General features: G+C 53.1%; 1 protein-coding gene across 1 annotated transcript in view; it reads left to right on the top strand.

Moving 5' to 3' along the window:
- The window catches only part of LOC140904590 (uncharacterized), a 565,656-nt gene that overhangs the window by 37,382 nt on the left and 510,868 nt on the right, over positions 1-17,406 (top strand). The window contains 1 exon segment of the mRNA XM_073327022.1: positions 15,306-15,953. Coding sequence (XP_073183123.1) covers positions 15,306-15,953 — 648 coding nt within the window.

Raw genomic sequence — 17,406 nt, 5'->3', positions numbered from 1 at the left:
CCCACAGTCCAAACTCTGGGATCCATATCCTGCAAAAGCCTGCCATACCCAGAAATGCCCTGAGCCGCTTACGGTTACTTGGGGTAGGAACTTGACAGATAGCTTCCTTTCTTTCGCTTGAAAGCTGACGCTCCCCTTGCCGTATGTGAAACCCGAGGTACCGTACCTCTGGGAGGGCAATTTGAGCCTTACTCCGTGCTACACGATATCCCCGGAGTCCAATAAAATTCAGGAGGCTCACGGTGGCTTTAAGACAGGGTTTTTGGCCCACAGTGGCAATTAACAAATCATCTACATACTGCAGAAGGAGAGCCTCCTCATTATCCCACTCCTGTAGGTCCCTGGCCAGAGCCTGGCCAAAAAGGGTGGGAGAGTTTTTAAATCCCTGGGCCAACACTGTCCAGCAAAGTTGCTTTTTAACCCTTTTTCGGTCCTCCCACTCGAAGGAGAAGATCTCCTGTGATGGGGTGGCAACTGGGATGGTAAAGAAAGCATCTTTCAGATCAAGGACTGAAAAATGGGTATACTGTCCCCCTATAGAAGCCAATAAGGTGTACGGGTTAGGGACAAGAGGGTGCAGAGTCTTAACCCGTTCATTGACTGCCCTTAGGTCCTGTACCAGCCGATACGTGCCATCAGGCTTCTGTACGGGTAGAATGGGAGTGTTCCAGGCTGATTGACATTCCCGGAGAATACCATACATTAGGAATCGATCTATAGTTTCCTGTAAACCTTCTCTGGCTTCCCTCTTGATTGGATACTGTTTTACTTGCACTGGGGCTTTCCCTGGTATGAGCTGAATAGTAATGGGGGTCTGGTGGGTGGCCTTTCCTGGAATCCCTGATGCCCACATGAGGGGGTACACCTGGTCTTCCCACGGGCTCCATTCTGGGGCTTGCATGGCTGAGGGCTCAACTGCAAGGGTCATGATCCAGGCATTCTCAGGGGGTAAGGTAAGGGTTATTTCGTCCTCAGTAAAATGCAGGGTGGCACCGAGGCGACAAAGTAAATCCCGTCCCAGCAGAGGTGTTGGACACTCAGGGAGGTATACCAGCTTGTGGGATATAGTCCTGTCTCCCAAAGCACATTCCGCTGGGGCATACACTGGGCACTTGGTGTCCCTGCCTGTGGCTTCCACCACAGTAAGGGAATCTGCTACTGGCAACTGAAGAGGCTGATTTACGGCAGTTCGGGCTGCTCCAGAGTCCACTAAAAAATCTATTTCTGAGCTTCCCACCCGCATCTTTACTCGGGGTTCCGGGGGTAGGGTGGTCCATCTCCCCTGACACCCCTATTCCTGCTCCACCATTGCCATCATAGGGGCACCCCCCTTTTCTTTCCTCTTTGGGCACTCATTTTTCCAGTGTCCCTCCTGTCGACACAGGGCACACTGGTTGCGACCCAGTCGTCTCTCCTGCAGGCCCGGATGGTCGCGTCCACGGCCCCTTCCTCCCCGGCCACTTCTCTTAGTGCCGGCCTGTACCGCTGTTACCATCAATCTCACTTGCTTTCTCTCCTTCTCTGTCTCTCTCAGACTATAAGCTCGGTTTGCAGTCTCTAAAATTTGTGCCATGGTCATACCCATTAAATCCTCCTTTTTCTGTAACTTTCTCTTAATATCAGGGGCTGCTCTGCTCGTAAAAATTCCCTTAATAATTGACTCAGTTGCCTGATCATCGGGGTCTGCATTAGTGTTCTGTCGAATGGTGTCCCGAATACGCTGTAGAAAGGCCCCTGGGCTTTCTTTTAAATCCTGCATTACTTCATATGGCTTTGCCCAATTATTATGTCGGACAGCCAAGTGACGGAGTCCATGCAAAAGCAACTCCTTATAGGAGGTAAGGCGGGTCATATCCCCATGATCATTTGGATCCCACCTGGGGTCTGCTCGGGGGACTTGTGCATCCGGGTCAGGGACATTAATACGATCCCGGTCGTACCGTCTCTGTGCCTCCTCCCTTGCCTTGGACACAACCTGTTGTCTTTCAACCTCAGACAATAGGGTTCGCAGGAGGACGTTACAATCATCCCAGTCCGGCTTGTGACTACTGAGGCACCCCTCAAAGACTGATATAAACCTGCTTGGGTTGGTGGAAAACTCTCCTGCCTGTGCTTTGAAAGCAGCCAAATCCACAGGATTAAAGGGCACATGAGTATAAACCTGCATAGTTGTGGCAGGACGCCTGTCTGATCCAGACCAGGCGACTTTAGTTTCAGTGATTAAGGGGTATAGGCCAACCATTGGGGACTTACAAGGTGTGGGTGTAGGGGCCGAAGGGGACACCGGCTCTGCCATTACAGTGGGGGTGCGGGTCTGGGGACTAACATTAGCTGCTACCAAACCAGTTGGAGTCAGATTACAGCGCTGTAAAATATCTGGTCGAGTACATAAAGTCAGAAACAAATGCGCATACATATGTTCATTCCATTTCCTTGTTCTCTGACAGAACAGGAGTAACTGAAGGATCGTGTTGTAATTAATTGACCCTCCTGGTGGCCACCACTCCTGGTCCTCTAGTTGATATTGAGGCCAGTCAACTGTACAGAATCGTTTTAATTGGCTCTTAGTCATCGGATCCGCACCAAATACCTTCCAGTTTGCTAGAATGCACTCTAGAGGCGTACACCGTGCCCTAACCTCTGAGCTCTGTCCCTGTCCCATACCTACAGGGTAACTCTGGGCGTCCCCAGGTTCCAACAGAGCATATAATCCGGATTTTAAAGGATCCTACCTTATCCAAGGGACCGGTTCTTCACCGTGGCCTGCAGCTGCTCCTCCCCCACGTCTAAGGGACCGGTTCTTCACCGTAGTCCACAACAGCTTCTCCACTATATGAGTGCGTTGCACCGTTGTGCCCTCCGGGGTCGATCAAATCACGTCTCCTCCGAGGCCCCCGATGAACTCACCGGTGCGCGCTGGGCGTCGGTTCTCGCCGCAATCCTTGACCTCCAGGAGGGGTCCGGGGAAGGCTAAATTGCAGCCTCGAGCCCACCCAGGGACGCCAAAAGCTGTTGCCGGCACCCAGTGCCGAGAGGCTGAACAACAGCTTGAGTTGGTTCGTTACCCGGTGTGCTACACCCAATAATCACAACGGGGTGGAGAAGCAGAAAAGTTTATTTGAAGCTTCAAAAAGGTACAGGGAGATTTGAATCTCAAATCCTGTACAACAGAGCAGGAAGTTACACAGGCTTTTATACATCCTTTTTCCCAGCATACTTATCCAATAGCAAGCTGCTCCAAGTATCCATATAGCCAGCCAATCCAGTACCTACACCCTCAGTAGGTAACACAATCACATCACCTTCCTGCTCTCCTTGTGCCCTGGCTAGGATCTCACCCTGATTAGACAGAGTTGCTACACCCTTTCCAACAACACACTAGCAACAGGCAAAATACAAGCACCAGAATTGTCTCGTCTCTGGGATTTTACATAGACCCTAACTGGATGCGACCTAGTTACAGGGCCATTCTCCCGAGCAGACACAAACTTAGGACCCTTCCCTTCCTGGGCTTTAGCTCAATCCAGAACCAGCTCTGAGACAACTGCATGACCCTCAACCATTACAGGCTGAAAGGCCCCTTCTGTCTGCTCCACAGACAAAGAAGAGCCGGACACACTTTCTTCTTTCCCAGACACCCAGCTTGGGACCTCTCTCCCCTTGTCCCAGCACACAAGGCTGGTCACAGACAACTGCTTGGAGATCAGGGTAGCTCCCTCCAAAGGCAAGTCAATACCCCTGACAGACACAGGTACGTTTCCTTCACTGTCCCAATTCTCCACCCAGCTAACAGGTAAGGTCCAGGGACACTCCTCTTCCACTCTCCTCGACTTCCCACCCTGCTGACTAGACACAGCCATCAGCTCACAAGGCTGCCTAGGCTCATCCAGACTTTCCTTACCTAGCACCTTGCCACTCCCCACAGATCCCGTGCCCTGCCTGTGTCTCCCCCCACTCAGCTGGGGTCTCAGCTCCCCCCTTGCTCAGCACTGCCCTTGCTGTCCCAGTGGGGGTAGGCAGTGAGCTCGCTGCTTTCCTCACAGCACCAGAGCCAGCGTGAGCCCCCTCTCCGGTGTGCAAAGGGGGCGGGGAGCATCTCTCTGTCCCACCCAACTCCAGGGGTCTGGTTAAAGTCAGGCAGATAGCTTGAGCCTAGCCGCTCCTCCCTGCTGCCAGCCAGGTCATCTGCATTTGCACTGACCATTTCCCTCTCCACCGATTGGTTCCCTGGATTCAAACCCTTGGCAGTTACAGGAGTACGGCCTGGATCATGTCCCAAAGAGACACAGTCACCCCATAACAGGGTCTTGCAGCTGGTGTCCTGGAGAACCCTAACGACCAGCCAGCCTCACCCCTCCTGGGTCTGCACAGGGATCTGGGCCATAGGCAGGGCGAGGGGCTTCGTCCCTGGGACCCTCACCCAGCTCACACAGCCCCTCAGCCTCTGAGGCTGCACCACCAGGGGCCTGACACCAGTTCTCTCTGTCCCAGGATCTCGCCACCCCAGGAACATCTCCCCATTCACCATCACCTTCTGCTCCCACTGGGGGTCTGAGGGGCCTGGCCCAAGGAAACTCCACACAGACATATAGGTTGGGACCAGAAGTGGGAGCCTGTCCACCTCCCCACCCATCTGGCTGACGGAGTCTACGGCCTTGGGACCCAGCAAGGGAGCTAGACACCGGGGCTTTTCCGCAGGGTCCCCCGGTTCAAATCTCCAGCCTGCTCAAAGGCAGTGAGGTGGGCATCCACATCCCCCCGCTCCTTAACCAGGGGCAGCAATTTAGGCTCGAGGTTCCCTGTGGAACTGGCCCCCCGGGGTCTATCCCCACTCACCCCTGGGGGGTCCCCTAGGCCTCTCCACTCCCCCATCACCAGTTCATGCTGCTGCTGCTTCTGCAGCTCTTTCTCGGGCTCTCGCTGTCTCCCACGGTCCTCTTGCTCTCTCAGACTCAGCTCCAATCCTGTCCGACTCCGATCCCCGGATGGGGAACCCGATCGTGAAGACCCTCATCTGGTCGGGGACAGGAGTCTTGGGGATGCCTGGCCACCACTCCAGCTGCTCCCAGATCCTGCTATAGCCCCATTTCGGGTCAGGAATCTGTCCCTTAGAGTGGTCATCCTCCTCCAGCTGCACGATTAACTGTGCTTTGGTGAACTTTCCAACGCTCAACCCTCTCTTTCTGCACAGGGTTACAATGTCCTTCTTCAGGAGACGGTGACAGGCCCTCACTCCGCCCTTCCCAAGTTGTGGACTCACAGGCCTGTGTGCTCTCAGCTCCCCACGGTTTCCAGGGAGAACCCCTAGTGTGCCAGCCCTTCTCGAGATCACCCCCTCTTTGTCAGGGTCGAGCGGCAGACTCCTCCGTCCCTGGGACCGCTCGCTGCAGTCCCCAGGGGAACCCTGTTACTGCAAAAGTCCTTCTCTCTGGTCACACACTTCCAGGAGTTAACCGCCCCCTGAAACTGTCTCTCTCTGAATCTTCAGCACGTCTGGTCCCCGTCAATCCCCCTTCATTTTACTGCTCCCCAGTCACTTACTGCAGGAAGCGCTGTCCACGGGGTGCAGTACATCCCACCCCTGCCACCAGTTGTCACGGAGTCCCTGGGCGATGCTCTGGAGCTGCTCCCCATGAAGCCAGGCAGGACTCTGGGGCAGTCGCCTTTCTGTGAGCAGCCTGTCTTCAGGACACACAGCTCACCCGGCTTCCACCTTCCTGGGTCTGACCTCGGACCATTCAGCATCCTCTGCCCCTCCATGCGCTTCCCACAGCGAGTCCGCTCAGGCAGGGCTCCTGGGGAAGCCAGAGGGTCCTGCACCCCAACTCCGCAGTCAGACGGGACTCTCAGCCAGCCAGTAAAACAGAGGTTTATTAGATGACAGGAACATGGTCTAAAACAGAGCTTGCAGGTGCAGAGAACAAGACCCCTCAGCTGGGGCCATTTTGGGGGGGGCAGTGAGCCAGACAACCACGTCTGCCCTTCACTCCATGTCCCAGCCAGCCCCCAACTGAAACTCCCTCCAGCCCCTCCTCCTCTGGGCTTGGTTCCTTTCCCAGGCCAGGAGGTCACCGGATTCCTTTGTTCTCCAACCCTTTAGCTCTCACCTTGCAGGGGGGAAGGGCCCAGGCCATCAGTGGCCAGGAAACAGGGTGTCGGCCATTCTCTGTGTCCAGACTCCTCCACACACCTGCCCTCTAGGGCTCTGCAATGATCATACACCCTTATCCCACCACCTAGATACTTAAGAACTGCCTAGGGGAAACTGAGGCACCCCCACACTATTCAGAGGAAACATTAAGAACATTAAGAACAGTCCCACTTTGTCACAGAGGTAAAAGCTGAGTGTATTTCCCACCACTATTTGGTCAATGAATAGAAATGGGCAACATTGGCAAACGTTTTAGATCCATATTCAGGAATCTGAGAAAAGGTGTAAATCTGAGATTTTCGTCGTAATTTATAATTACGGAGACAGGGAAAGCTCTCAGGGGCATATTCAATTAGAAGTAGACAACTAGAGTAAAAGTGGGGCAAACTTTTTTTATCAATCTTTAAGACGTACAGAGAAAACGTGTCACAAACTACGCAACTGAGAACATGGGATAAACGCCAAGACCGGGGGGGATTTTATGTGGCTATTAAAGAACTAGCTGGAAAAGGGGGACCGTTTGTCATATAAAATCCAGCCTATCCAAAACATAAACAGAGAGTGATCTTCGTCGTCCCCCCGGCCCCGGTCACCTGGGCAGCAGGGAGCCCTCTGAGGGGCTGACTGAAGGGGGCGGGGGGGGGGGAGCTGGAGGGCTCCCTGGGGGAGGGGAGGGGGCGGTAGTGGGGGATGGGCAGGTGGGGGACAGGTGGGGGCTGGGGGCAACGGTGCGGCAGTTGGGGGCATCAAGTGGGACTGGGAAGCCGGGATCGGGGGCAGCCCCATGGGGGACACGTCCCCTCCCTTCCCCGCCCCGGCAGAGACCCGGCGTCTCCTCCCACCCCCACGCCGGGGCAGCCAGGTTGGGGGATGGCTCCGGGGTCCAACTTCCCACCGACAACGGGACAAATCGCTGCGGATAAAACGGGGGGAGGGAAATCCCGCCCCCCCCACGGGAGGGGAGTTTCAATGGACATGTGAGGAGGAGGGAGAGACGGGGGGGGGGATCAGGGAGACCAGAGAGCGGATCAATGGGGGGGTGGGGGGGAGTTTACAACCAGGTGGGAGCTACCGAGAGGGAAAAGGGGAAAACTGCGGGGCATTTGTGCCCGTGGGGGGGGAAGGGGATCCAATTAACTCCCCCGCCGCCCCCCACTTCCCCCCCGGGAATTTCCTGGCTGCACAGAGACAATTCAACCCCCCCCACGCAACTCCGGCTTCTCCCCCCAACACCCCCCAAGGGACCCCGCCCGCCGGGCCCCAGTCTCTGCCCCCCCCAATCCCAGCCGTGCCGGGGGCAGAGAGTCACTTTCCTGCCCCCCCACCAGCGCTCCCCCCCCCGCGGGGTCTCCCACTCACCGGGTCGGGGGCGGGCAGAGCCAGGGGCTGGTCCCAGCTGGAGAAAGCCCCCCCCGGCCGGGCACGGGGGGGTTAATGACGGGCCCCCCCAGCACAGACCCCGGAGCGCAGCCGCAGCTGCTCCTCCGAGAGACCCGACACGAGGCAGCGCCTGGGGGCGGGGCCTGGAGCAGACCGGGGGCGGGGCAGCGCCAGGGGGCGGGGCCTGGAGCAGACAGGGGCGGGGCAGCGCCAGGGGGCCGGGCATGGAGCAGACAGGAGGCGGGGCAGCGTCTGGGGGCGGAGCCCGGAGCAGACCAGGCGCTGCCTCGTGTCGGATCTGTAGGAGGAGCAGCTGCGGCTCCCCTCCGGGGTCTGTGCGGGGTGGGGCCCGTCATTAACCCCCCCGTGCTCCGGTGAGTGGGAGACCCCGGTGGGGGAGCGCTGGGCGGGGGGGGCAGGAAAGTGACTCTCTGCCCCCTACCTGCCCATCCCCCACTGCCGCCCCCTCCCCGCCCCCAGGGAGCCCTCCAGCTCCCCCCCCCGCCCCCTCCAGTCAGCCCCTCAGAGGGCTCCCTGCTGCCCAGGTGAACGGGGGCCGTGGAGTGGGGGGGACCATCACTTTCTGCTTCTGTATTGGACAGGCTGGATTTTATATCACAAACGGTCCCCCCTTTTCCAGCTAGTTCTTTAATAGCCACATAAAAGCCCCCCCGGTCTTGGCGTTTATCCCATGTTCTCAGTTACGTAGTTTGTGACACGTTTTCTCTGTACGTCTCAAAGATTCCTCAAAAATACCCTCAACGTTTGCCCCACTTTTACTCTAGTTGTCTACTTCTAATTGAATATGCCCCTGAGAGCTTTCCCTGTCTCTGTAATGATAAATTACGACGAAAATCTCAGATTTACACCTTTCCTCAGATTCCTGGATCCAAAATCCCTCAGATTTCCACCCTTTCTCTTTCATTTCTGAACACTGATCTCAAATCTCAGGTTTCCCTCTTAAGATGTCATTATCAAATGTCAATTAAAAATCCTCTTGGGTTTGGGGCTGTTCCCCATGTCTCTAAATCCTAGCAACTTGTCCTTCTTTGGGGGGAACCTGTCACCCTGAGTCCTTCTCCATCCTGGCTGGGAAATTTACCCCCCTGCAACAATGATCAACTTTCCCTCTCCTTTGAGAATCACTTGTTCCCTCCTTTCTCTCTGTTAAAAATGTTTACTGATAAAAGAGACTAGCCATATATTCAATACCCATCAAAGCCAAGGGCCTCCCCCTGTTTGGGGGATGGGTGTTCCCAGTTGGTAACAGGAGAGTTGGCTGGACCCTTTTCTTTTCTCCAGCTGGCATGGGATGAGGAGGTCCCTCTGAGTACAGCGTGGGTCCAGAAGTATCCCAAACCCCATGACAAAGGGTGTCCATTCGGGGGGGGCTTCCCGCAGTGCAAAGCTGTAGCCAACTCTGGGGTGGATCCACGGTGGCCATTATTTGCTAGTGACAGAGCATGGAAATGTCTTACTTATTTTAGCCCTCCATGGCTTCCCTTCTCCTGTTAAAGAGGCGTCCCCCGGGGCTCCCTCTGCCTGTGTGACTGGCCAGCAGGGGGTGGTGATAACTTTCTATCCACTTACCAGACACTGTGAGGGAACATTGTTGCTGGTGGGGGCAGGTGTCTGTGTGGGGAGATTGCAGCAGGAGCTGAAGGGGCATTGTGGTAGGGGGAGGCCTCTGGGTGGCTGGGCAGGGGGGGCCCTAGTCATGTTGGTGGGTTCTGGAGGGTTTGGGGTTTCGGGGAGTAGTTCTGATGTGCCCAGCCCTAAGGCTATGGGTCCTGGAGGTGGGTATGGCTGGGGGCCTGTTGGCTGGAGACCAGTGGGGGTGGGGGTCTCTTGGGCAGGTGGGGCAGGGGATTAGATGCTGCCTGGTGCTGTGCCAGGGGCTCTGTCTGGGATTGCCCAGCTGGCTCCTGGGACCATTGCCATGCCCAGTGCACAGAGCTGTGGTGGGGCGGTCCCTGGCGCAGAGTGAGGGGTCCTCCTGTAAAGCGTCAGGGGGCCCTGCTGGTTGGAGGAGGGGGTCCCAGGCAAATGGGCTGGCAGATCCTGGTGGAGGGCAGGTGGGGGTCCTAGGCAGGCAATGGGGAAATCCCAGGCAAACAGCCCCCCACCCCATTTCTCCTGCCATTTGCAGGAGCAAATCCAGCCATGGGGGAGCAAACAACCCAGGAATGAGAGTTTCCTAGCAGACAGGCATGGAGAGGGCACAGGGAAAAGGAGATAGAGAGACTGACAGGGTCCGTGGGATAAAAGAGTTTTGAAAGAGATTTCCAGCTCTCTCATCTGCCCAGACAGATGTATTACTGCACTGTGGGGAGAATCACTTTCCTGTGGACAAGACGAGGATGAGAGAGAGGAAAACCCAGTTCCTGACTCCATGTCCCTCCTGCTGGGGTGTGGCTGCCGTGGGGTCAGTGTCAGAGGGAATCCTCGAAAGGGACTCCTTTGGTTCTGCTTTTTTCTAGGATTGCGTTCAGAGACTTTGTTTTGGGATGCGGGAGGGAGAAAGGAGGTTAAAAGTGTGTCTGTGGGCCTAGCCTGGCAGGAGGGGCCAGGTCTCTGCTGTAATCCAGAGATTGAGCATTTTCTCAGCACGGCAGAATCTCGGATCTCGCTCTGCAGGGAAAGAGCCTGGGGGAAGCGTGATGTGAAACGAACGAATTCCCGTTCCTAAACTTCCACAACAGCCCTTCCTGCCTGGCTAGGTTGCAGAACGACGCTCATGTTTCCTTCCGGTTCATCCCGTCCTCCCATGGGACAAGGGAGCGACATGGCTGCAGAGGAGCCAGCTCAGGTAGGGATTATTGTGGGGGGTTCTGATCTGTTCCTGCAGGAGGGAGAGGGACAGGAAATACACGAGAGAGGGGAAGGTTTGCACCATCTGGTTTGGAGTTTGGAGCAGGGCAGGAAATGCACAGGGTGGAGAAAGGGAGGAGGCCAGGGGGTGGCAGACCTGCTGGGAGTTGTTTAATAAGTGGCCTAGATTCTGGGAAGAGACCCATGAGGTTCGGAGGTGGAAATGCTCCAATCTGGTGAACAGAAAATAACCTACCTAGATGGGGCTGGGAAAAAGGACCAGACTCGTAGTGCTGGAGCCTGACCCAACTAACCAGCGGGTGCCTTGAAATACGAAGGGGGAAGCCACCAGTCAGGCTTAGGGGAGATTCCCCTGCTTCATATCCAGCTCTAGGAGTGGCTAAGTCATTATGCAAGGTAACCTATTTCTCCTTGTTTTTTCCTGCCCCCCCGCCCCCCCGCGTTCTTGTTAAACCCTGGATTTGTGCTGGAAATGGGCCACCTTGATTATCATACACATTGTAAGGAGAGTGATCACTTTAGATAAGCTATTACCAGCAGGAGAGTGGGGTGGGAGGAGGTATTTTTTTCATGATTTGTGTGTATATAAAAAGCTCTTCTACACTTTCCACAGTTTGCATCGGATGAAGTGAGCTGTAGCTCACGAAAGCTTATGCTCAAATAAATTGGATAGTCTCTAAGGTGCCACAAGTCCTCCTTTTCTTTTCACAAGGAGGAGGGTGTTGGGCTTCCTACAAGAGATCTCTCCCTAGACCCTGCTCGGGGCAGCATCTCCGGTATCAGTCTGTGGCTAGTAGGTGTGTGATTGATCTCCTGGGAGAGAGGAGGGGTGTCTCTTCGCCCCCTCACCCTGGTGTTTCCTGGGTGCTCTGAGTGGGGTGGGGGTGGGACTCTGTTGGCTGCGGTCCACCCAGAGTTTCCGTTTGATTGTCTCCTCTCCCCCACGAATAGTGGGGCTGTGAGTGTGGGGCTCTGGCTCTTTCAGGGGCCGGTGACCTTCGAGGAGGTAGCTGTGTATTTCACCAGGGAAGAGTGGGCTCTGCTGGACCCCGCTCAGAGAGCCCTCTACAGAGACGTCATGCAGGAGACCTATGAGAATGTGACCTCGCTGGGTAAGGATTCCTGTCCCCTCGGTTCTTGGAAGGGGAACGGAAGTGATGAGGTTCACGCCACCCCCACAATGCCACCTCTGCTCTGTCCTGTTCCAGCATCACCCCAGCATGCCAGTGACACACACACGACCAGCGACCCTCCCCTGCTGCTGAACGCTGTGGGAAGAGAGCACAGGAGCAGAATCGCACAGTGTCAAATATCTCCTGTTTGCACAAGTAAAACGGGGGGTTAGGTCCAGCATAACGAGCAGAAGCTTCCTACCCCTGGCCTTCTCTCAAACCCTGAGCCTTCTCCACCCAGACCAGAATGTGCTTGGGGTGTAAGAAGCAGGCTGCTGGGGTCAGAGCGGCTGGTCCAGGGTTACTGATCACACAGACCTTGAATGCTGGCTGGGGGAATCCAGACAAGGGAGCTCCAGCAGCAGAACATTGAAACTCAGCCAGGATTACAGATGACACAACTCCTCACTGCTCCGGATTGCCCCGTGCATGGGACAATGGCCTCGGTTGCTGGTGAAAATCCTTGAGACCTGGAGAGTTGCTCCCCTCATCCCCATGTGCAATAGCCACAATCTACCTTCTCTGCAGACTTGGTTTTTTGAGTCCCTCATTCCTGAAGTCACATGACCCCGATTCTTATTTTTCACATTCTGCTTTTCTAGACTATTTAGAGTCTGTTACTTCTGAATGATAGTTTCTAATTTCCCAGTGTTCTCCACAGCCAGGGATTTTCCTACTCCCTCCCATTGCACTGGACTCACTAGGTTCCCTGGTATTTAACAATGGCCACACTGGGACAGACCAAAGGTCCATCTAGCCCAGTGTCCTGACTTCCGACAGTGACCAGCGCCGGGTGTCCCAGAGGGAATGAACAGAACAGGGAATCATGAAGTGATTCATCTCCTGTCACCCATTCACAGCTTATGACAAACAGAAGTTAGGGACACCATCCCTGCCCATGCTGGCTAATAACCATTCACGGACCTGTCCTCAATAGATTTCTCATGGTGTTTTTTGTTTTTTTTTTTGTATCCCTATTGTAATCTTGGCCTTCACAACGTCCTCTGGCAAGGAGTTCCCCAGGTTGACTGTGCGTTGTGTGAAGAAATACTTCCTTTTGTTTCTTATAAACCTGCTGCCTATTAATTTGATTGGGTGATTCCTAGTCCTTGTGTTATGAGAAGGAGTAAATGACACGTCCTTATTTACTTTCTCCACGGCAGTTTTGATTTTATAGACCTCTCTCATATCCCCCCTTTGTCTCTTTTCCAAGCTGAATAGTCCCGGTCTTTTTAATCTTTCCCCGTAGAGAAGAGTTTCATACCTGTAATCATTTGGGTTGCCCTTTTCTGAACCTTTTCCAATATATCTTTTTTTGAGATGGGGCAACCACATCTGCAGGCAGTATTCGAGATGTGGGTGTACCATGGGTTTATATAGAGGCGATAGGATATTTTCTGTCTTCTTATCTATCCATTTCAGAATGATTCCCAATATTCTCTTTGCTTTTTGACTGCCGTGGCACACTGTGTTGATGTTTTCAGAGAACTGTGCCCAGTGACTCCAAGATCCCTCTGTTGAGTGGAAACAGCTCATTTAGAGCCCATCATTTTGTATGTGTAGTTGGGATTATGTTTTCCAATGGGCTGCAATATGGTGCTATCCTGACACCTCGTCCTGCTGAGATCCTGCATTCAGTGATATCCCTGCCCTTCCTGTTCCCGTTCTCATAAAAGAAGAAGAGCATCCAAATGCGTGTTTACCTTCATTCCCTCAGCGGTCCTCATGGGAAACCCTGATCGGTTCCAAAGTGTATTAAAACCTTTCTTAAAGGGTTACCTCTTGGTGGTTATCAGGTCCTGTGAGTTTGTAGCCCAGAAAGACCCCCCTCAGTCAGCTCAAACTCAGCTGTTTATCCCCCAAAAGTCTGTCGTCTTCAGTCTCCTGAATGAGGGGAAATCCGTCACTTCCCCTTTCTGCGTTGGGTAAAGCTTCAAAAGGTGGAGCTCTGCATAACCAGCCTTGAGATCTGGCATTCATCACCCTGTAGTGATACCAGCTTGCACAGGAAACCCATCCCGCAGCCCTTCCTGGTATCATGTGGCGCATCTCGGCATCATAGTCTGTGAAGAATTCATGCTTTCAAGGGCTGTCTTAGATATACAGATAACAGTCATAATTAGGGCAAGAGTTTGCAGGCAATGAAAAGAGAGTAATTGACAAACGTGAGCAATATCTAATCCTTTAAAGCCTGAAAGTGCCTTGTGGGGAGGGGACAGGAGCCTAGAACCAGCTGTGCGTTGGAGAGACGGGGCATGAACCAGCTGTGTACAGGGGAAATGAGCAGGGGAGAGGTGCTGTGGACACGGCCGCGAGCAGCTGTGAGTGCCGTCCTCTCTGCAGCATGATGAGAGAGCCTGGCGTCCCACTGCCGATCCCAGACTTGTATGAGGAGGGAAGAAATTGGCATCAAGTCTCAACCGCAGCCAGCCTGTGCCCTGGGGAGGAGACGGGTGTCTCCAGGGAGAAATCTGGGGGATTGTGACCCTGCATGCCCCACCCACCCTCTGATCAGCAATTCGGGATATTAACGGTGTTTCCACAAACAAAGAGTAATTTTGGGAAAAAATGCAGTCCTAGCGACAATTTCTGGAAAACACTGGCCTTGGTTGTAACATTAAATCCGATAGTCTCAAGATCTAGGCCTGTGTTGATCAGATCTGCCACTCTGCCTTCACGGAGTTCACTCTGCTGGTGGGTTCTACCCCTTCCCCCATTCTGTGTCTGCCTTGTCTATTTAGATTGTAACTTTTTCAGGACACGGGCCATCAACGCTTCTCGGTTTGTACTGTGCCTAGCAAAATGAGGACCCACTGTTAGTTGGCCCTTAGGCACTAAGGTAATGAATATGATTTATAATAATCATCTCCTGGCACTTTGAGCCAAGGAAGCCGGCCTTGGGACGTTACTACTTAAAAGTGAGCTGGGCTTAAAAGCATGGAATATTCTTTGTGACAAGTATCCCACAAATTCCACTGACCTCCCTTGTTTTCTTTGCCTTGAGCAGGGTTTCCAGTTTCCAGAACTGATGTGATCTCGCAGCTGGAACGAGGGGAGGAGTCGTGCGTCCCAGACCTTCATGACTCTAAGAAAAAAGTGCTCCCGAGAGCTGCCTGCATAGGTGAGGCATTGGTTAAACCAACGCCAAAACTGTCGGTGAATACAGGAAACATTTGGGATGCCCTACAAAGACCTTGTGAGCTCTCCAAGTTCAGGATTGTTCCCTGCAGATGTAGAATCGTTAGGCAGAGGTCACTCATGGCTTCCCACCTATCCTGACTGAGAACTGGCAGCAGGTCCCTCCCCAATCTCGCTGTCCCCTGAGATTTCTTCTGAGATACGGACCCAGAACTGATCCCTTCCTTTCTCTCCTCTGGGGAAGGTTTAAGGGAAAATCAGCTCCTGATAGGTTTGATCTGTCCTGTACACATTTTGGTTCCTTCATCCCTTTTCCCATTCTTCTCTCTGAGATTTCCTTTCTCTCTGGCGCAGGCAGAGACTTACGTCTGGATTCTCTCGGTCTCCCGTCAGGTGTTGGGATGGTGAGTGAAAACGAGGAGGAGCCCCAGCAGGAAGATGCGGAGCGAGTAGAAGCCCATGGGATGTTGTCAGGAAGGTCCAAAGGGAATGATTCTGGGAGCTGTGCACGCCCAGAAAAAACAAAAGCCTGTGAGAGTCAGCAGAGGCCAGAGGAAAACTTCGGTAGCCAGTCAGACCTTATTACACGTGAGAGAATGAACTTGGAAGGAACACGCTACACATGCCTCGAGTGTGGGAAAAGCTTCAAAGGGAGCTTGGACCTTCTCACACATCAGAGAATCCACACGGGTGAGAAACCTTACGGATGCTGTGTGTGTGGGAAATGCTTCAAGCAGAGCTCGCATCTCATTGCACATAAGAGAATCCACACGGGTGAGAAACCTTATGGATGCCCTGAGTGTGGGAAACACTTCAAGCAGAGCTCACACCTTATTACACATCGGAAAATTCACACGGGTGAGAAACCTTACGGATGCCCTGAGTGTGGGAAGCACTTCATTGACAGTTCATCCCTCCTCTCACATCAGCGAATCCACACAGGGGAGAGGCCCTACACATGCTCTGAGTGCGGGAAAAGCTTTAATCGGAGCTCTGTACTGACCACACATAGAAGAATCCACACAGGTGAGAAGCCTTATGGATGCTCTGAGTGTGGGAAACGCTTCAATCGGAGCTCAGCCCTTACCACACATCAGAGAATCCACACTGGTGAGAGGCCCTACACGTGCTCTGAGTGCGGGAAAAGCTTCAATCAGAGCTCTACCCTAATCACACATCAGAGAACGCACACAGGAGAGACCCCCTACATGTGCTCTGAGTGTGGGAAACGCTTCAATCAGCGCTCAACCCTTATTAGACATCAGAAAATCCACATAGGAGTGATCTCTAACAAATGCCTTGACTAGGGCTGGCCAAAGGTTTTTTTTTTTAAGAAAAAAATCACATTTGCAAATTCCCACTTAGTGATCTGTGCCCCATCTTCACCGTGGTTACTCAGCTCCCCCAGATGAGTTGCCTGCTTCTGCTTTTTGCAGCTCACCCTTCTTTGGGGTCAGTCCTGTGATGTTTTCTATCAACTCCTTTCCTTTTGAGTCGAAGGAGCGTGTGTCCCTCCAGCCAGGAATGTTCATCATCCAGGTGGGGGAGAGAGGTTTGTTCCCAACAAGCTACACTGAGGCAAAAACTACCCGTGCCATACATCCATTAGGACTGTAGATGGCGTTGGCTGCTCAAGTTAGTCATCTTGGTGTTAAAAGACAATTACAGTTGTCGTGCAGATGCAGCCGAGGTGCAGTGGTTGGCATTAGCTTTCCCCTTGACCTGACCTAAACTCCATCACTTTTCCTAGTCTAAACAAACCCTGAGCATCACAGCTATACTGTTCCCCCATTTAAAAACAATTGTTAGTCATCAAGTTCCCCCACCAGGAACATATTGTTTCATTCCCAGTTGTCACAGTTCATCAGAGCGCTGTTGCTTCAGGTTTTCCTGAAGGCAGATATTTTTACTACCGTTTTCCTCCCTTAAAATATATTGAAGTATAACAAAGAGCAGGAATAGGGAAGGGAGAGGGAAAAATGTCTTTTCCCCTCTGTAACAACAGAAGAACATAGGGTAAATCAGAGGGATTCTCCATCACCATCTCTATCCCCCTGTTCTTCAAGTGGTAAGGTCAATATTTCCCAAAGGGGCTGGGAAGAGGATTCTCTAGTAAATGATTTGGAACTAAGCAAAAGACCCATTCATTTGCCTCCCAAAGCAGTTGTGGCCCATGCCCTGCAGGAGGTTGCTCCTGAAGATCTTCCCTTCCTAATCAGGTGCATGTTGCCTCTTATTTGGGAAATGCAATCCCTTCCTAGGTAGAGATGGGAAAAATGGAAGTGACATTTCTGTTCAGCTCACTCCTGGGAGATGCTGTAAATGTGTAGGAAATGACATCCATGAGGAATGTGATAGAGCTGCAGAAAGACACCCATTTTGAGTAGATACCTGACATTTGGTGTCTTAGAGGGATTCTAAGCCGCACCTGAATTTAGTCCCTTATTTAAATCTGTTGCACCAGATTAAAGAAACAAAAGGGCATATTTGGGGGAGCTCTACCTCAGTATCGCTACTGGTATGTCGTGTGGTTGGTGAAGAATTCTACGCCAGAGCCGTGTAAAATTGCTACAACTAAGGTCAAAGATTTGACAAGAACTCAGGTAGAAATGAGAGGTTTTAGTGGTTGATTTTCACCCCAGAGATGGATGCTATGGTGACCTGTGGCCAAGGTAAACTGTTTTTAGAATTGCTCACACTTCTAAAGGATGCCATGATGAAACTGGGAACAAC

Source organism: Lepidochelys kempii, unplaced genomic scaffold (assembly GCF_965140265.1).
Source record: "Lepidochelys kempii isolate rLepKem1 unplaced genomic scaffold, rLepKem1.hap2 scaffold_37, whole genome shotgun sequence".
Taxonomy (NCBI): Eukaryota; Metazoa; Chordata; order Testudines; family Cheloniidae; genus Lepidochelys; species Lepidochelys kempii.
Note: the sequence above shows the minus strand (reverse complement) of the source record. Positions and strands in the feature narration are given on the sequence as shown.